General features: G+C 53.1%; 1 protein-coding gene across 1 annotated transcript; it reads right to left on the reverse strand.

The window, feature by feature from the left end:
• Positions 1-1,765: 1,765 nt before the first annotated feature.
• On the reverse strand, positions 1,766-11,227 carry LOC148638858 (keratin, type I cytoskeletal 19-like). Its single transcript, XM_088623316.1, has 8 exons — positions 10,735-11,227; positions 6,483-6,565; positions 6,110-6,266; positions 5,114-5,278; positions 4,678-4,803; positions 3,776-3,996; positions 3,191-3,234; positions 1,766-2,385 (listed from the first exon to the last, which is right to left on the reverse strand). The coding sequence occupies exons 1-8, from the start codon at positions 11,173-11,175 to the stop codon at positions 2,258-2,260; spliced, it is 1,365 nt and encodes a 454-aa protein (XP_088479442.1). The 5' UTR covers positions 11,176-11,227; the 3' UTR covers positions 1,766-2,257.
• Positions 11,228-15,713: the final 4,486 nt, after the last annotated feature.

The following is a 15,713-nucleotide window of genomic DNA, read 5'->3' on the forward strand; positions in this document are numbered from 1 at the left end:
AGTCGAATTAGTGAAACTAAACACAGGAACACGACTGCCTGTCAGTTAGCTGAGTGATCTAAGTATGTTACTTGAAACACAGGTTATCGAGCTCAACAGCGTGCCTGTTCAAGACCCCCACCTCCCGTCCTCAGTTTTAAAAGGTCTCTTCAGTTTCCACGAGTGTCTCCTGGTCCCTGTCGTGCTCGAGACTAAGATTTAATCTTTTTTCATTGACAAACACGGGAATGGAGGGCGCATATAAACACATAGGCTATATGCTAGTGCTTGTGTACGTTTTTACAGCTTTTCTCTTCACTGTCCGTTCGCCCGACATCCGACAATGCGAGCTCGACACAGCCTTGAGCAGTGCGTGAAGGACTATCCCCGGGATCACCCTGTTTGTTATTCCCGATCAGGTCCCTTAGGTGACACAAAGAGAAAAACAATCACCTCAAACACCTTATTGGGGGTTCGCCTCTCTCATGAGCGATACCTGGCGCAAGGCCTAGAAAGGCTCTGAGAGGATTTCTCTCGACTGCTCTTAGCAGTGAGGCGGGATGCCCAGCAGAGGGCGCCGGAGCTCCCAGCCGGTCCTCGCACAGAGGCAGACAGACCGGACAGGCTGGGTGAGCCAGCTCCAGGCGCGGGGGGGGGCGGGGGGGGCACTGTTGTGTTTGGTTGCTGCAATCAGACCCTGCGCCCGTGCGGACAAGAGGAACTTGCCTGACCTCCTGGAGACCCTGCGCCTCTCGCTGTGCAGGAAGAGAAGGCAGCGACACCTGTAGTACCGGAATTCGGGAGGTGACGGGGATTCAGGTGGGAACGGCCCTGCGGTCAGTCCAGTTCAGGAGCGAGGCGGTGGGTCTGGGTGGAATATGCACTGGGAATCTGCATTCCCTCCAGACGAGAGTGACGGGGCTCGGCTGAGAAGCTCTTCCCCCACCTCAGAGATTCTCCAGCCACCCAGGACTTTCACAACGAAGGAGGAGTGTTTTCTGATATCCAGCACCCATTTCTCCCTCCCCTTGCTGTAAGGTCACCTACCATACCGACGCCCGCCTGAGCTCTTTACAGGTATGGTCAATTGTTGTTTCCAAACAGCCATGTCGGCAGCCATATCACCCTGCAACTCACAACTAGCAACCCGCTGAAGCTCAGCAGGTGTGAGCCTGGTCAGTACCTGGATGGGAGGCTCCTGGGAAAAACTAAGGTTGCTGCTGGAAGAGGTGTTAGTGGGGCCAGCAGGGGGCGCTCACCCTGTGGTCTGTGTGGGTCCTAATGCCCCAGTATAGTGACGGGGACACTAGACTGTAAACAGGCCCTGTCCTTTGGATGAGACGTAAAACTGAGGTCCTGACTCTCTGTGGTCATTAAAAATCCCAGGTTGCTTCTCGAAAAGAGTAGGGGTGTAACCCTGGTGTCCTGGCCAAATTTCCCATTGGCCCTTACCAATCATGGCCTCCTAATAATCCCCATCTATGAATTGGCTACATCACTCTGCTCTCCTCCTCACTGAGAGCTGGTGTGTGGTGAGCGTTCTGGCGCACTATGGCTGCCGTCACATCATCCAGGTGGGGCTGCACATTGGTGGTGGTGGAGGGGATCCCCATTACCTGTAAAGCGCTTTGAGTGGAGTGTCCAGAAAAGCGCTATATAAGTGTCAGCGATTATTATTATCATTTTGGTTTATTTCAAGTACGAAATAGTCGAACTAAAAATCCAGAAAAAAAAGTCAAAGGGTTGTGTTGCAGAATGTTTTTAGGAAGGCTCAGGAAACGTCACAGGTGTTCACAACGCAAGCTCTGAGCTCTTGTTTATTGTTTCAGAGAAGCAGTTTTCACAGATCTCCACTCAGCAGGCACTGAGGGTTGGTTTTCACACACAGCAAATCACTAATGCCCAGTTCCAAAGCATACAGGCATCTGGCATAGAGGCAAACAGCAATAAGCATTCATGTCAATGGGCGTGCATCGGGTTTATTTACTCATTACATGATATCGTTAGGAGGTGTTCTGGCATGGCCAGGGAAGCGTTTGGAGACAGTGCAAGGAAGCTCACGTTACCCACACCCTGCGGGACAGATCGCGGCCGGCTGGCTGGAGTCAAGCGAAGGGAAGAAACAGGCAGAAAACGGCAAATCTCAGGGCCTTGCAATTTCCGCTACGCAGGCAGAAAAACCGCGTCCAGGCACAGATGGCGAAGTGCAGACGCAGCAAGAGGGGCTCTGAGGGGCTGCAGGCCCACAGCGCCTCCTGGAGGGCGGGCCGGGGCAGCCCTACAGCTTCTCCTCTACTTCCTTCACCTCCGAGGAGACCACCTTCCCGTCCACCAGCTCCTCCACGATCGTCTTGACCTTCCGCGAGCGCTCGGGGTTGGGGCTCGGGGGTGCCTCCGGCTGCGGCTCTGCACAGAGAGGCACTGCTTACAAACAAGCACCCGCAGACTGAAGCACTTACAAAACTGTTCCGGCACAACGGGCTTTAAACAGCCGAAATATTCAAAAGACTAAAGATGTCAGTAGGGGACCTACCAAACATGTCCTTATCCAGCTCAGAAGCCAGGTGTGTGCAGCTGTGCTGCTCTGCTCTGAGCTCAGCTGTCTCTGTCCTGGGACAGCTGGGAGAGACACACCTACTGTATTGCCTGTCGCTGCCCAGCACTGATCTGCAATGCCTTTGACAGACACTGAGCGTTTGGACAGATGTGCAGAGCCCGAAAGGAGAGAATGGAGGATTTAACCACCCGGATTGACATGACAATCCACTGTTACTGCACACAGCCCCCTGACAAGAGATCAGGAGCTTCCCGGAGCCGCCCTGGGCTGCTGCAGGCATGTCCTCCCACGTCACAGCAGCGAGACGCTGGGACACAAGTGCCTCACTGTTTGTTATTTTAACTCTGATGAAGACAGATGACAGATAAAGCCAACTGTTTTCTTAGCCATGAAATTGTTTTTCTCTTGACATGTTTCTCTAGATCCCAGGCTTTGGCGGTAATCCGTCAAAATCAGGCACATTCCTCAGTTACGCAACCCCCCACTAATTGTTTTATCTGGAAGAGCTGCAAAGCTCAGTGACGCTCCGATGCAGGGAACGCACAGCAAACCCAGGCACTGGGAAGGGAGTTCACAACATGTCGGCCCTCCCTATTAATTTGTAGAAGAATGTGATCGTATCGCTGTTGATTCACGGGCGATGTACAGTCTCACCTGGTGGGGGAATACATATCATGATGAGGTCCTTGGATTTCAAGCTAAATGAAAAGATAAACAGGCCTGGAATTAACATCACTACATGCATGGGATTAAAACAACAATTACACTGAACACTGATAGCTGATGTGTGGTGAGTGTTCTGGCGCACTATGGCTGCCGTCGCATCATCCAGGTGGGGCTGCACACTGGTGGTGGTGGAGGGGATCCCCATTACCTGTAAAGCGCTTTGAGTGGGGTGTCCAGAAAAGCGCTATGTAAGTGTAAGCAAATATTATTATTATTATTATTATTATTATTATTATTATTATTATTATTATTACTACTTGCTGACTGTTTTTAGGTCTGGTGAACAGAGTACAGCTCGTCTCTGTCTCTGTTGACTAGAAGAGGTTTAATGTAAAGCTGGTCAGGTGTCAGAAGCTGCAGAGCACAGGGCCTCTTACCCCAGCGAGCGGCACAGCTCTCGCCCTGTGCAGGGGAGTCCACCTGTGTGCACAGCCTGAGAGAGGCTACAGGCGTGGCAGAGAGAGTGTTGCTGGATTGATCTCTCTGTCCAGCGTGACACCTGACCCCACTCACCCCACGTCCTCCCCGTCCAGCAGGCGGCGGTACTCGGCGATCTCCATCTCCAGCCGGGTCTTGATGTCCAGCAGCATCTGGTACTCGCTGGACTGCCGCTCGGTGTCCACGCGCACCCGGCCCAGCTCCGTCTCCAGCTGGGTCACCTGGCTCTGCAGCTTCGTCAGCTGCGCGCTGTAGCTGGATTCCGTCTCGGCCAGATTGTCCTCCAGGGCGCTTTTCTGCAGGGGAACAGAGGGACAGGAGCTCAGGGCGGGCATCTCCCTGCTGGGACCGGTCATCTCCAGATCTGTCATTGCATGGGGTCGCCACCAGAAACAGTCCCCAGTTATACCCCTGGGTGGACTGGACCCACTGGGGTACAGCACCTCACTCAAGGTGTAACAGCAGCGTCTGCAGTCGAGACTCAAACCCTTAACATACCAGTAACAAGAACAGAGACTCTCCAGTACGCCGCTCTGTCCCGTACCAGTCCACACCATGGTCCACTCTCCCTTACTGAGCACATTTCCTGCTCCTACAGCCTGTCTATAACCCTTCTGCAGTGTGCTCTTGCACATGATGAGGCGAAGCTTCAACAGAAACACATGAAGCAGGAAAATGTCTTGATATGGAAATTTGCTAAGACTCTAAGATGCAGGATGCTCGTGCTGAGTCTCATTGGTGTAAGTGGAGCGAAGAAACACTTGATAAAGTCAAATACTCTTTTTATTAGCATGATGCAAAATGTTAAATCAAAATGTAAATTAATTACAGGTGGGACAGAAACTTGAATTGTGCTCATATGTGATGCATAATGTTGTAATTTGTGGTTCATCTAAAAATGGTGTTTATCGGTGAACCACTGTTGCAGTGGTGTTTGTGATGGTCTGGAGAGCTGTGCAGTGGCGGTCGTCCCTCACCAGGCTGAGCTGGGTCTGCAGCTCGATCTCCAGCCCCTGCAGGGTCCTCTTCAGCTCATTGATCTCGCTCCGGCTGGTCTGGATCTCACTGGAGCTAGACTCCACCTGCTGGTTCAGCGCGTCAAACTGCACAGGCAGAAGAGTCCGGGCGTTAACACTGCCAGCTACAAGCCCCACCCTCCCACTGCAACCCCCACCCCTGGAAAATGTAGTTGAATATTACTCAGGGTGAATATTAAGGAGAAGGTATCACTTCACTGCTCACAGGTTATTTCTTCCTGTGTTTGTGTGAAATGCCACAATTATAAACATGAATTGTAAGGAAGCCAGAATTGCTGAAGGAGGGATGTTTCTGTAGTGCCTGATTCATTAGTCCACTGTGCTCCTCGCTATGCCCAGGGTGATGCCCAGGGTGATGCCCAGCACGATGCCTCACCTTGCCCTTGTACCAGCCCTCCATTTCCCGGCGACTCTTCTCGGCGATGCCCTCGTACTGCGCCCGGATCCCGTCCAGCACCTCCATCAGGTCCTGCTGGGGCGGTGCGTCCACCTCCACGTTCACAGAGCCACCACCCATCTGGGAGCGCAGCATGGCCAACTCCTGGAGAGACAGGGGGGTTACAGACACACTGAGAGACAGGGGGGTTACAGACACACTGAGAGACGAGGGGGTTACAGACACACTGAGAGACAGGGGGATTACAGACACACTGAGAGACGAGGGGGTTACAGACACACTGAGAGACAGGGGGGTTACAGACACACTGAGAGACAGGGGGGTTATAGACACACTGAGAGACAGGGGGGTTATAGACTCACTGAGAGACAGGGGTGCAATATAGCCTGCATTCAGTGCAACACGGTGAGGGTGCTCTGCAAAATCCCTTTCCAAAGTCCCAGGAGAGTTTGCAGGAGTAAGTTCTCGCATGTCAGGGGTCTGGTGGTGTTCAGACTCTTCATGACAAGAGGAGGTTTCTGTGTTTGGGTGTGCATTTTGGGGGCTCTGAGGTTTGAATCTGGAGTCTAACCACATTTACTACTCGTGTAACTTATTAATATTTCTGTCACAGACCTCACCATGTACTCAGGTGGCTCCAGCAGTCTGAGTAGATACAACAAAGCGCTGACAGTTAATGTAAGGTGTAGGAGGACATCTTGTGCCAAGCTGTTGTTACTGCAGTCTGTCCCTAGACAGGTCTGCCACAATGTGAAATATTTACCCAATTAGTTGCATTTCTTTCAGTTTGTTTCACAAGCTCTGGTAATTGGAAATCTCTTCACTGTCAATGTTTCTGTACATTTTAGAATTTGATGTAACCTCACCTTGTAGTCTGGGAATTGCTTTTTGAATTCCCTTAGAGCTGTTTATGCAAGCTGCAGCAGGATTAATGTAATAACCCCAGTTTGAGTGTCCCCTGCGCCCCACACCCACCTCCTCGTGGTTCTTCTTGAGGAACACCAGCTCCTCCTTCAGGCCCTCGATCTGCATCTCCAGGTCGGCTCTGGCCAGCGTCAGCTCGTCCAGCATTCTCCTCAGCCTGGCGATGTCGGCCTCCACGGACTGGCGCATGGACAGCTCGTTCTCATACCTGCAGGCCACAGCAGCAGACTAGTCTGAAGGGCCCAGGTAACTGAAGCAGCATCCTGACACCTAATCCTAAAATTAACTTCCCCTTATTGGACATAAAAGGTTCAGCCTCAGGATTCAGACATTCATCACAAGCGTTCTAAAATAATTTGGCTGTTGAAAGATTTCCAGCTTCTCCGGACAGGCAATGCAACAGGAACTCACAACAGGGACTCACTTCATTTTGAAGTCGTCAGCGGCCAGCTTGGCGTTGTCGATCTGCAGGAGGATCTTGGTGTTGTCCACGCGGGCAGCGTTGATCTGTGGGCGAGCAAGAGACAGGGTGAGCACACACAGGAGAGGGAGTAGGGGTGTGGGGCGCACACACAGGAGAGGGAGTAGGGGTGTGGGGCGCACACACAGCACAGGGAGTAGGGGTGAGGGGCTCACACACAGGACAGGGAGTAGGGGTGAGGGGCTCACACACAGCACAGGGAGTAGGGGTGAGGGGCGCACACACATCACAGGGAGTAGAGGTGTGGGGCGCACACACAGCACAGGGAGTAGAGGTGTGGGGCTCACACACAGCACAGGGAGTAGGGGTGTGGGGCGCACACACAGGACAGTGAGTAGGGGTGAGGGGCTCACACACAGCACAGGGAGTAGGGGTGAGGGGCTCACACACAGGGAGTAGAGGTGTGGGGCTCACACACAGCACAGGGAGTAGGGGTGTGGGGCGCACACACAGGACAGGGAGTAGGGGTGTGGGGCGCACACACAGGACAGGGAGTAGGGGTGAGGGGCTCACACACAGGACAAGGAGTAGGGGTGAGGGGCTCACACACAGTACAGGGAGTAGGGGTGAGGGGCTCACACACAGCACAGGGAGTAGGGGTGAGGGGCTCACACACAGCACAGGGAGTAGGGGTGAGGGGCTCACACACAGCTCAGGGAGTAGGGGTGAGTGGCCCACAGCACAGTGAGTAGGGGTGTGGGGCGCACACACAGGACAGGCAGTAGGGGTGTGGGGCTCACACACAGGGAGTAGGGGTGTGGGGCTCACACACAGGGAGTAGGGGTGAGGGGCTCACACACAGCACAGGGAGTAGGGGTGTGGGGCTCACACACAGGGAGTAGGGGTGTGGGGCTCACACACAGGGAGTAGGGGTGTGGGGCTCACACACAGGGAGTAGGGGTGAGGGGCTCACACACAGGACAGGGAGTAGGGGTGTGGGGCGCACACACAGGACAGGGAGTAGGGGTGAGGGGCTCACACACAGGGAGTAGGGGTGAGGGGCTCACACACAGCACAGGGAGTAGGGGTGAGGGGCTCACACACAGGGAGTAGGGGTGAGGGGCTCACACACAGCACAGGGAGTAGGGGTGAAGGGCGCACACACAGCACAGGGAGTAGGGGTGAGGGGCTCACACACAGCACAGGGAGTAGGGGTGAAGGGCTCACACACAGGGAGTAGGGGTGAGGGGCGCACACACAGTACAGGGAGTAGGGGTGAGGGGCTCACACACAGCACAGGGAGTAGAGGTGTGGGGCGCACACACAGGACAGGGAGTAGGGGTGTGGGGCGCACACACAGCACAGGGAGTAGGGGTGAGGGGCTCACACACAGCACAGGGAGTAGGGGTGAAGGGCTCACACACAGGGAGTAGGGGTGAGGGGCGCACACACAGTACAGGGAGTAGGGGTGAGGGGCTCACACACAGCACAGGGAGTAGAGGTGTGGGGCGCACACACAGGACAGGGAGTAGGGGTGTGGGGCGCACACACAGCACAGGGAGTAGAGGTGTGGGGCTCACACACAGGGAGTAGGGGTGAGGGGCGCACACACAGCACAGGGAGTAGGGGTGAGGGGCTCACACACATCACAGGGAGTAGGGGTGTGGGGCGCACACACAGGACAGGGAGTAGGGGTGAGGGGCTCACACACAGGACAGTGAGTAGGGGTGAGGGGCTCACACACAGCACAGGGAGTAGGGGTGAGGGGCTCACACACAGCACAGGGAGTAGGGGTGTGGGGCGCACACACAGCACAGGGAGTAGAGGTGTGGGGCGCACACACAGGACAGGGAGTAGGGGTGAGGGGCTCACACACAGCACAGGGAGTAGGGGTGTGGGGCGCACACACAGCACAGGGAGTAGGGGTGTGGGGCTCACACACAGGACAGTGAGTAGGGGTGAGGGGCTCACACACAGCACAGGGAGTAGGGGTGAGGGGCTCACACACAGCACAGGGAGTAGGGGTGTGGGGCGCACACACAGCACAGGGAGTAGGGGTGAGGGGCTCACACACAGGGAGTAGGGGTGAGGGGCGCACACACAGCACAGGGAGTAGGGGTTAGGGGCGCACACACAGTACAGGGAGTAGGAATGTGGGGCTCACACACAGGACAGTGAGTAGGGGTGAGGGGCTCACACACAGGACAGTGAGTAGGGGTGAGGGGCTCACACACAGCACAGGGAGTAGGGGTGAGGGGCTCACACACAGGGAGTAGGGGTGAGGGGCGCACACACAGCACAGGGAGTAGGGGTTAGGGGCGCACACACAGTACAGGGAGTAGGAATGTGGGGCTCACACACAGGACAGTGAGTAGGGGTGAGGGGCTCACACACAGCACAGGGAGTAGGGGTGAGGGGCGCACACACAGCACAGGGAGTAGGGGTGAGGGGCGCACACACAGGGAGTAGGGGTGAGGGGCGCACACACAGCACAGGGAGTAGGGGTGAAGGGCGCACACACAGCACAGGGAGTAGGGGTGTGGGGCTCACACACAGCTCAGGGAGTAGGGGTGAAGGGCTCACACACAGGACAGTGAGTAGGGGTGAGGGGCTCACACACAGCACAGGGAGTAGGGGTGAGGGGCTCACACACAGGGAGCAGGGGTGAGGGGCTCACACACAGGACAGGGAGTAGGGGTGTGGGGCTCACACACAGGACAGGGAGTAGGGGTGTGGGGCGCACACACAGGACAGGGAGTAGGGGTGAGGGGCGCACACACAGGACAGGGAGTAGGGGTGAGGGGCGCACACACAGCACAGGGAGTAGGGGTGAGGGGCTCACAGCAGAGCTATTAACTGGCCTGAAGAACAGAAAATGCCAGATTCAATCTGAATACAAGCAAATTTGCAAGAAAGGGCTCTTTGACATCTCAGAAGACACAATCGCTTTTGTAACATTGTGAAGCAGCACGTGGGCAGCGAACTCTAACCCACTAATGCCTCAGTGTGGGACAGTAAGATCGACCTGACAGCAGGGGCGTGTGAATGAGGACAGCAGCCAGTGAAGGGAAATCATGAGAGCTCCTTCCCTCAGGCGAGAGAAAACGCCTCCTGGAGGTAACAAGCTGGAGTCAGAGGCCATGGGCGCTGCTCTGTAATTACACACGACTCAGAGGGCAGGATGGCTTTCCAGCCACAAAAACAAATAAAAATTCTTGCTGTTAATTTTGCACCGGTGCTGTAAACTTTGCCAATTACTGGCAGGAGAAGCAGAGAATCTCCAGGTGTTTGTCTCTTGCTCCCTTTACTCTTTTACTGGGCTTTTTTTTTCCAGCTGATCAGTGTTTAGTATGGTTTCACCATCAGACTGCAGCAGGATCCCCTGACTCTGCTCCTCTAGGGCCCCTAGCCAGCCGGTTTTGTAGACGCGTGTTAAATCACCAATTTATAAAGACCGGGAACAATTAAACTAGGATCAGGTGAAGATGATTTTTTTAAATAAAATGATTCATTTATTTAGAATGAAAAACTGATGACTGCAAGACCCTAAAGGACCAGATGGTCTATTTACTTGTTTTAATTGATGAACAAATTACCAGCCCCCCTGATCTATTAGAAACGGGCAACTCCTGCTCCCAGGATCAGATGAGCAAACAGATGTGCGCTTTTTGGTTGTTAAAGTGAGCAAGACCGAGCAACATGTGTTTTGTATTGTTTGGCATGTCTGCAGAAACAAGTGGATGATCATAATGAATGGAGCAGAAATACCAGTTTCCCCCTCATAAAGGAATTTACCTCTATGTCAACTTTCAAATACCAAGAATGGATTTTAAATCATACAGAATTGCCGTGAAGTTCTTTTGCTCTGAAAGCACAATATTTTGTGCACATTTTTCTTGGGATGGCAAAGCATGAGTAAAAGTAGAGCTTTTTTGAGATTGACTACAAACACTTTGCTGTTTGTGTGCTCATGGAAAATGATTTTTTTTGTACTACTTCAGGAAGAATGACATTTGTTTCTGCTGGCTTGTGCATTTCAGTTTTGCAGTATTTTGCCGAATACTGTACATAGTATCTACCTGCAGTCATGCTCGAGATCACGAATCTGCACTCCCAGTAAAGACTGAGGTGTGAAAACTCGTGACCCTGTTATATTTTCGACATAAAACACCAACAGCTTACAACACAGTTGTCGTATACTGAGAGCACAACCCTGCGTGCAGGGCGAACATCAGGCTGGAAAAGCAGTACGCACCTGGAGCTGCAGCTCCTGGATGGTCTTGTAGTAGGGGCTGTAGTCCCAGTCTCCTGCCTTGACCCTCTTCTCCAGGAACTGGCGGATCTTCAGCTCCAGCTCGCCGTTGGCGGCCTCCAGCGAGCGCACCTTCTCCAGGTAGCTGGCCAGGCGGTCGTTCAGGTTCTGCATGGTGGCCTTCTCGTTGCCGGACGTGCCGAGGTCGGCCTCTCCGGCCCCCCCGGCGCCGCCGAAGAAGCCGCCCCCCGCGGAGAAGCCCCCCGCCGCCGAGCTGTACCCCCCGCCGGCGCTGTACCCCCCGCCGGCGCTGATGCTGGAGACCCGGGTGCCGAAGCCGCCGGCGCCCCCGTGCACGCTGGGAGCCGGGCGCACCCCGAAGGCAGAGCCCCTAGTGCGGAAGGGGTGCAGGGAGACACTGCGCAGGGAGAATGCTGTCGCCATTCTTGCAGAGGCAGAGAGCTGTGCAGGCAGGCAGGGTGAGGGAGCACAGACCTCAGCCTCTTTATATAGCCGTCAGACAGGAGGCCGGCTTTCTCTCTCCTATCGTCTCCTAGACCCATCCTCTTATTGGACCCTGGCAGCACAAGAAAGGCGGTTTCAGCCCTCCCTCGTAATTGCTTTACAGATATTGGATTTAATGGGCTGTGGAGTTTAACTTGCCTGAGGTCTCTTTCCAGGTAGAATGGGTGGGGAGCTGAGATTTACTGTTTTCTCATGCAGAAGAATCACTGGGCTGTTAAAAGTCAAACAGATTTGCTTTCAAGTGACGAGGAAGAATGGCGTTCAATGGCACTCTGAACACGGAAATCTCAGTTGTTTTCGCTCGTGTTTGATGCAGGATGGAAGCTCACTCCAGGACAGAGGTGGCTGCAGATCTTCCTTCAAAACTGGGCTTTAGGACAGCGTGCAAACCTACTGCACTGCAGCATTTAGCGTGGACTGATACCTGCTCCGATCAGCTCCCTCTCCCTTTCCTGATCCTGCAGCAGGATTGATGTTTTCCACTAATTTCCCCACTTGCACGGTGCCCCTGCTGTTCCGCCCAGGTGCCGCGTCTGTCCTGTGCTCTGTAATTTCACACAGGCTGTGGTCAGCAACCCGTCGCCAAGCCCTGGCAGCAAGCAGCAGGGTCAGGGACACGACATCTGTTTTCTCAGGCTGGTTTCATCTTTTCTCTTTTAGTGCTCTGCATTCCTGTGCAGACAGCAGGCCATGAAACACAATGCTTCTGCAGTGAAGTGAGACATGCTGGTCCTTAATGATGGGTTTCTCTGTGGTTGTAATCCTGAGCCCAGCCCTCACAGCTGTTTGATTCCTTTTCCTCATTGACTCAGCACAAACTCCAAGTGGGAAAAAACAGAACTCAGATGAAGATCTTGTTCTGTCTTTTTCTTGTTTTTCCTATCTGTCTTCTAGATCCAGAAGTCTTGATAGCTCACCTGCCCCTCAGAACTGGTCCCTCAAGTCCCAGGAACCAGAGAGCGCTCCAGCAGGATCAGTGCCTCCTGCAGGTGCCTGAGATGTTGGGTTATGGGAAATGGACCCAGAGACTGAAACACAGCTGCTTGCTTGCTCCTCCATTGTCTTTATACTGACTCCTTTGGTGCTCCATTACTGCTCCATCAAGGCCAGTGGGATGCCATCTGCAGTGAAAACGGTTCAGATGAAGTTAGGAAGTACTCAGGAGCTGGCTATGCTTTCCGTCACCAGGAAGGAGGTCCAACAGGAACCGGAGTAAGTTCCGGCCTCAGAAAGCCAGACACACACAGACAGGTGAAGATGCATTTGCTTTGAATAGAGGTGACTGTCAAGGACTCTCAAGGAACTGGATACAAGTTATTTCAAAATCCATCTGGGAAGTAGTTTTACCACCCTGGAGACTGGTCTGGACAGATCTCAGACGTTCAGCAAGGAATGATAGGAGAAGGGATGAGAGATCTCTAAAGAAAGGCAGGCTGGTGCTGTTAGTGGTGTGTGGACCAGTAGGTGGTGCTCTTTCCTTAGAACCCCAACTTCCAACTAATGTCCCAGTATGGTGACTGGGGGCACCTTGATACAAGAGGCAGAGCATTGGTCTTTTGGATGTGATGTTAAACCAAGACTCTGAATGGCCAGTAAAGATTCCCTGGCGCTGTTTTTAGAAGTAGGGGCATTAATGGCAGTGTCCTGATCAAATTCCACTCTGTGCAAAGTTTTGTACACTCTCACCACCCAGAAGACCCCCCCCCACCTTAACTGAACCAATTTCTCCCTCCTGCCCCTGACCTGCTGTGCCGTTTTGGAATAGCCCCCGATGAGGGTCTGAGATGGGCAGTCTGTGGGGGGCAGTTGAGCACCCGCAGTGACCAGCCCCCTGTTGTCTGGGGGTCTCTGCAGTGTGTGCCTGTTGTGTCGGGTTAAATTACAAATTAAGCAAGACAATTGGGCAAACCGTACGTGTGTATAGCATCAGCGTCACCTCCTACTCTGTCCTGTCCCTAGTTTCCTGTGCTTTGCTGTCCTTCCAGTCTCTCTCTCTCTGGGGCTCATTCACCTTGGCTCAGTATTGACGTTCGGATGTCCTGAGACCCGCCTAGCCTCCAGGTCGCCCCACATCCGCTGCCTGAGTGCATAGGTTTCCATACGGCTAATTCCCCGTTCCGCCGCTACGCATATGGGTCTCTTTCCGCTCTCCTGCCTCTCCACGGTTCGTCCCTTCAACACCCGTGACAATCAGACTAGTGACTGACAGGATCCACCCCCAGCACAGAAACCACAGTGCCTGGGAATGGAGAGCAGGACGTGCTGCTGGCCTGGACATGTTAGACTGGCAGCTTCTGCATTGTGCGTTTCCAGAGGCGTCGCCCCCCCGGGGTATACTGCCACTAATGAGTTAAGAAGAAGAGTTCGATCAATTCTAGAAATGAGCTTTAATAGCACGTTCTGGCTGGCTGGCAGGGGACTGTGAAACACGGCTGGGACAGGACCAGCCTGCTCACCCTGCTCGCTGGAATCACATTTGCTCCCCGATCAGTTCGGACTGCCTGCTCCAGTCAAGCACGGAGCATCAGGACGAAGAGCCTGCAACTTCCTGCTGTTAGACCCCTTCTCAGTAAACCCACATGACTCTGGTCAATCAAGCTGGAGATATTTTTTTTGTTGCACTAAAAAACGGAGGACAGATGAAGTTAACAGGCTGACCTTGTTCACTTCACTCACTTTCCTACGGATTGCAACAGGCCTTTATTCTCGAATATGAGCAAAAGTTCCATACAAAAACATACATGTGGTCAGTAACAGTTTGTTACCCTATAGGGTGTAAACAAGGTCAGACATTCAGGCAGTTAACCAAGACCCTAATCAGCTGTGACCCCTGTTCACTTTCATGTTGATAAATCACGCATAGGATACATTACACCTCCACTCAAGAGACCTTGAAGGAACTTAGGCCAGCTGGGAATGCACAAAACAGCAAGACAGTTCTTGAGGACTTAATTGTTAACTCCTTACAGGTACAGGTTCCTTCACTGTCAAATTCCTCCAAAAGTGTCCTACACCAGCTCTATGTTATATTATACTCCATGTATTGATCCATCCCATTTCCTAAACACGTTATCCAATTCAGGGAGGTGGGGGAGCTGGAGTCTATCTTGGCAAGCAATGGACACAAGGTGAGATACACCCTGGATGGGACGTCAGTCTGCTGCAGGGCACACACAGACACAGACAAGCACACACACACAGACGGACACACAGATACACATTCACACCAGGAAGCCAATTCATCTACCAGTATGTCTTTGGACTGGGAGGAGAACTGGAACACCCAGAGGAAACTCACAAGCACACAGGGAGAACATCTCCACACAGACAGCACCCCAGGAATTAAACCCAGAGCCTCAGAATGTGACGCAGCAATGCAACCCTCTGTGCCACCATGTTGCCCATTGTATTATACTCTTTTCTGTTAAATATGTTTATTCTTCTAGCAAAAAATATCCGAAACAGTGCCAAGTTAAAGGCACCAGCTCAAATAATAATTACGTTTTTTTTTTTACTGTGCTGCTCAAAACCAGTTCAGCGCTGGGGACTGAAGTCAGGCAGGCTGTTTGATTCCCTGTCTGCCCTGGTTAGACCCCTGCAAGCTGACACATGTATCGGTATTGTTAGAGGGGAGAATCTGTGTTGTTCCTGGCAGGACCTGAGGCTCCAGCGTTCCTGCTGCAGCAGTCTCCCCCCTGCCAGCCCTTCCCTGCCCCCTCTGCCCGCCCCCGCGCCACCCTCTTCATCAACACACCTGGTGAAAGATGGCTCCTGGAAAAATCATCAAACGCAAACAAAGCAGCCAGTGCTGCCGGAGGGCAGCTGGGGAGGGGGGGCGGAGGCACCCCCTGTTCCCACAGCGCAGGGGGGTTTGAGAGGGAGGCTGGCACAGCCCCAAGGCAGCTGAAATCAGTTTACTACAGTTCAGGCTGGAAGTACCCACTTCAAACTCAACACTAACCTCAGTAGACTCGTGTCCTAATGCTGCTCCCTTCCTTATCCAGCTCGGATACACAGAAAGTGATTAAGCCCAGCCAGGCTTGGTTTAACATCTGGAAGAGCTTCGAAAAGGTGATTGAACTCTGGCCTTTTGCACCAACTTTGTAAATCACATTTCGGCCTGAGCCTATTACAGGAGCTGTCTCACGGGGACTTCGTCCAGAAATTACAGACAAACCAGATGATAATAATAATAATAATAATAATAATAATAATAATAATAATAATAATAATAATAATAATAATTGCTTACACTTATAAAGCGCTTTTCTGGACACTCCACTCAAAGCACTTTACAGGTAATGGGGACTCCCCTCCACCACCGCCAATGTGCAGCCCCACCTGGATGATGTGACGGCAGCCATAGTTCGCCAGAACGCTCCCCACACATCAGCTATCAGTGGGGAGGAGAGCAGAGTGATTAAGCCAGTTCAGAGATGGGGATTATTAGGAGGCCA

The sequence above is a fragment of the Lepisosteus platostomus genome, chromosome 28, assembly GCF_059453375.1.
Source record: "Lepisosteus platostomus isolate fLepPlt1 chromosome 28, fLepPlt1.hap1, whole genome shotgun sequence".
NCBI classification, from domain to species: domain Eukaryota; kingdom Metazoa; phylum Chordata; class Actinopteri; order Semionotiformes; family Lepisosteidae; genus Lepisosteus; species Lepisosteus platostomus.

Bases quoted from the DNA above. Each gene is read 5' to 3' on its own strand.
- LOC148638858 (XM_088623316.1), bottom strand. From the start codon at position 11,175: ATGGCGACAGCATTCTCCCTGCGCAGTGTCTCCCTGCACCCCTTCCGC. The intron at 6,267-6,482 runs GTGAGTCCCTGT...TGTGGCCTGCAG, and splicing joins GCTGACGACTTCAAAATGAA to GTATGAGAACGAGCTGTCCA. The intron at 4,804-5,113 runs GTGAGGCATCGT...CTGCCTGTGCAG, and splicing joins AGGGCTGGTACAAGGGCAAG to TTTGACGCGCTGAACCAGCA.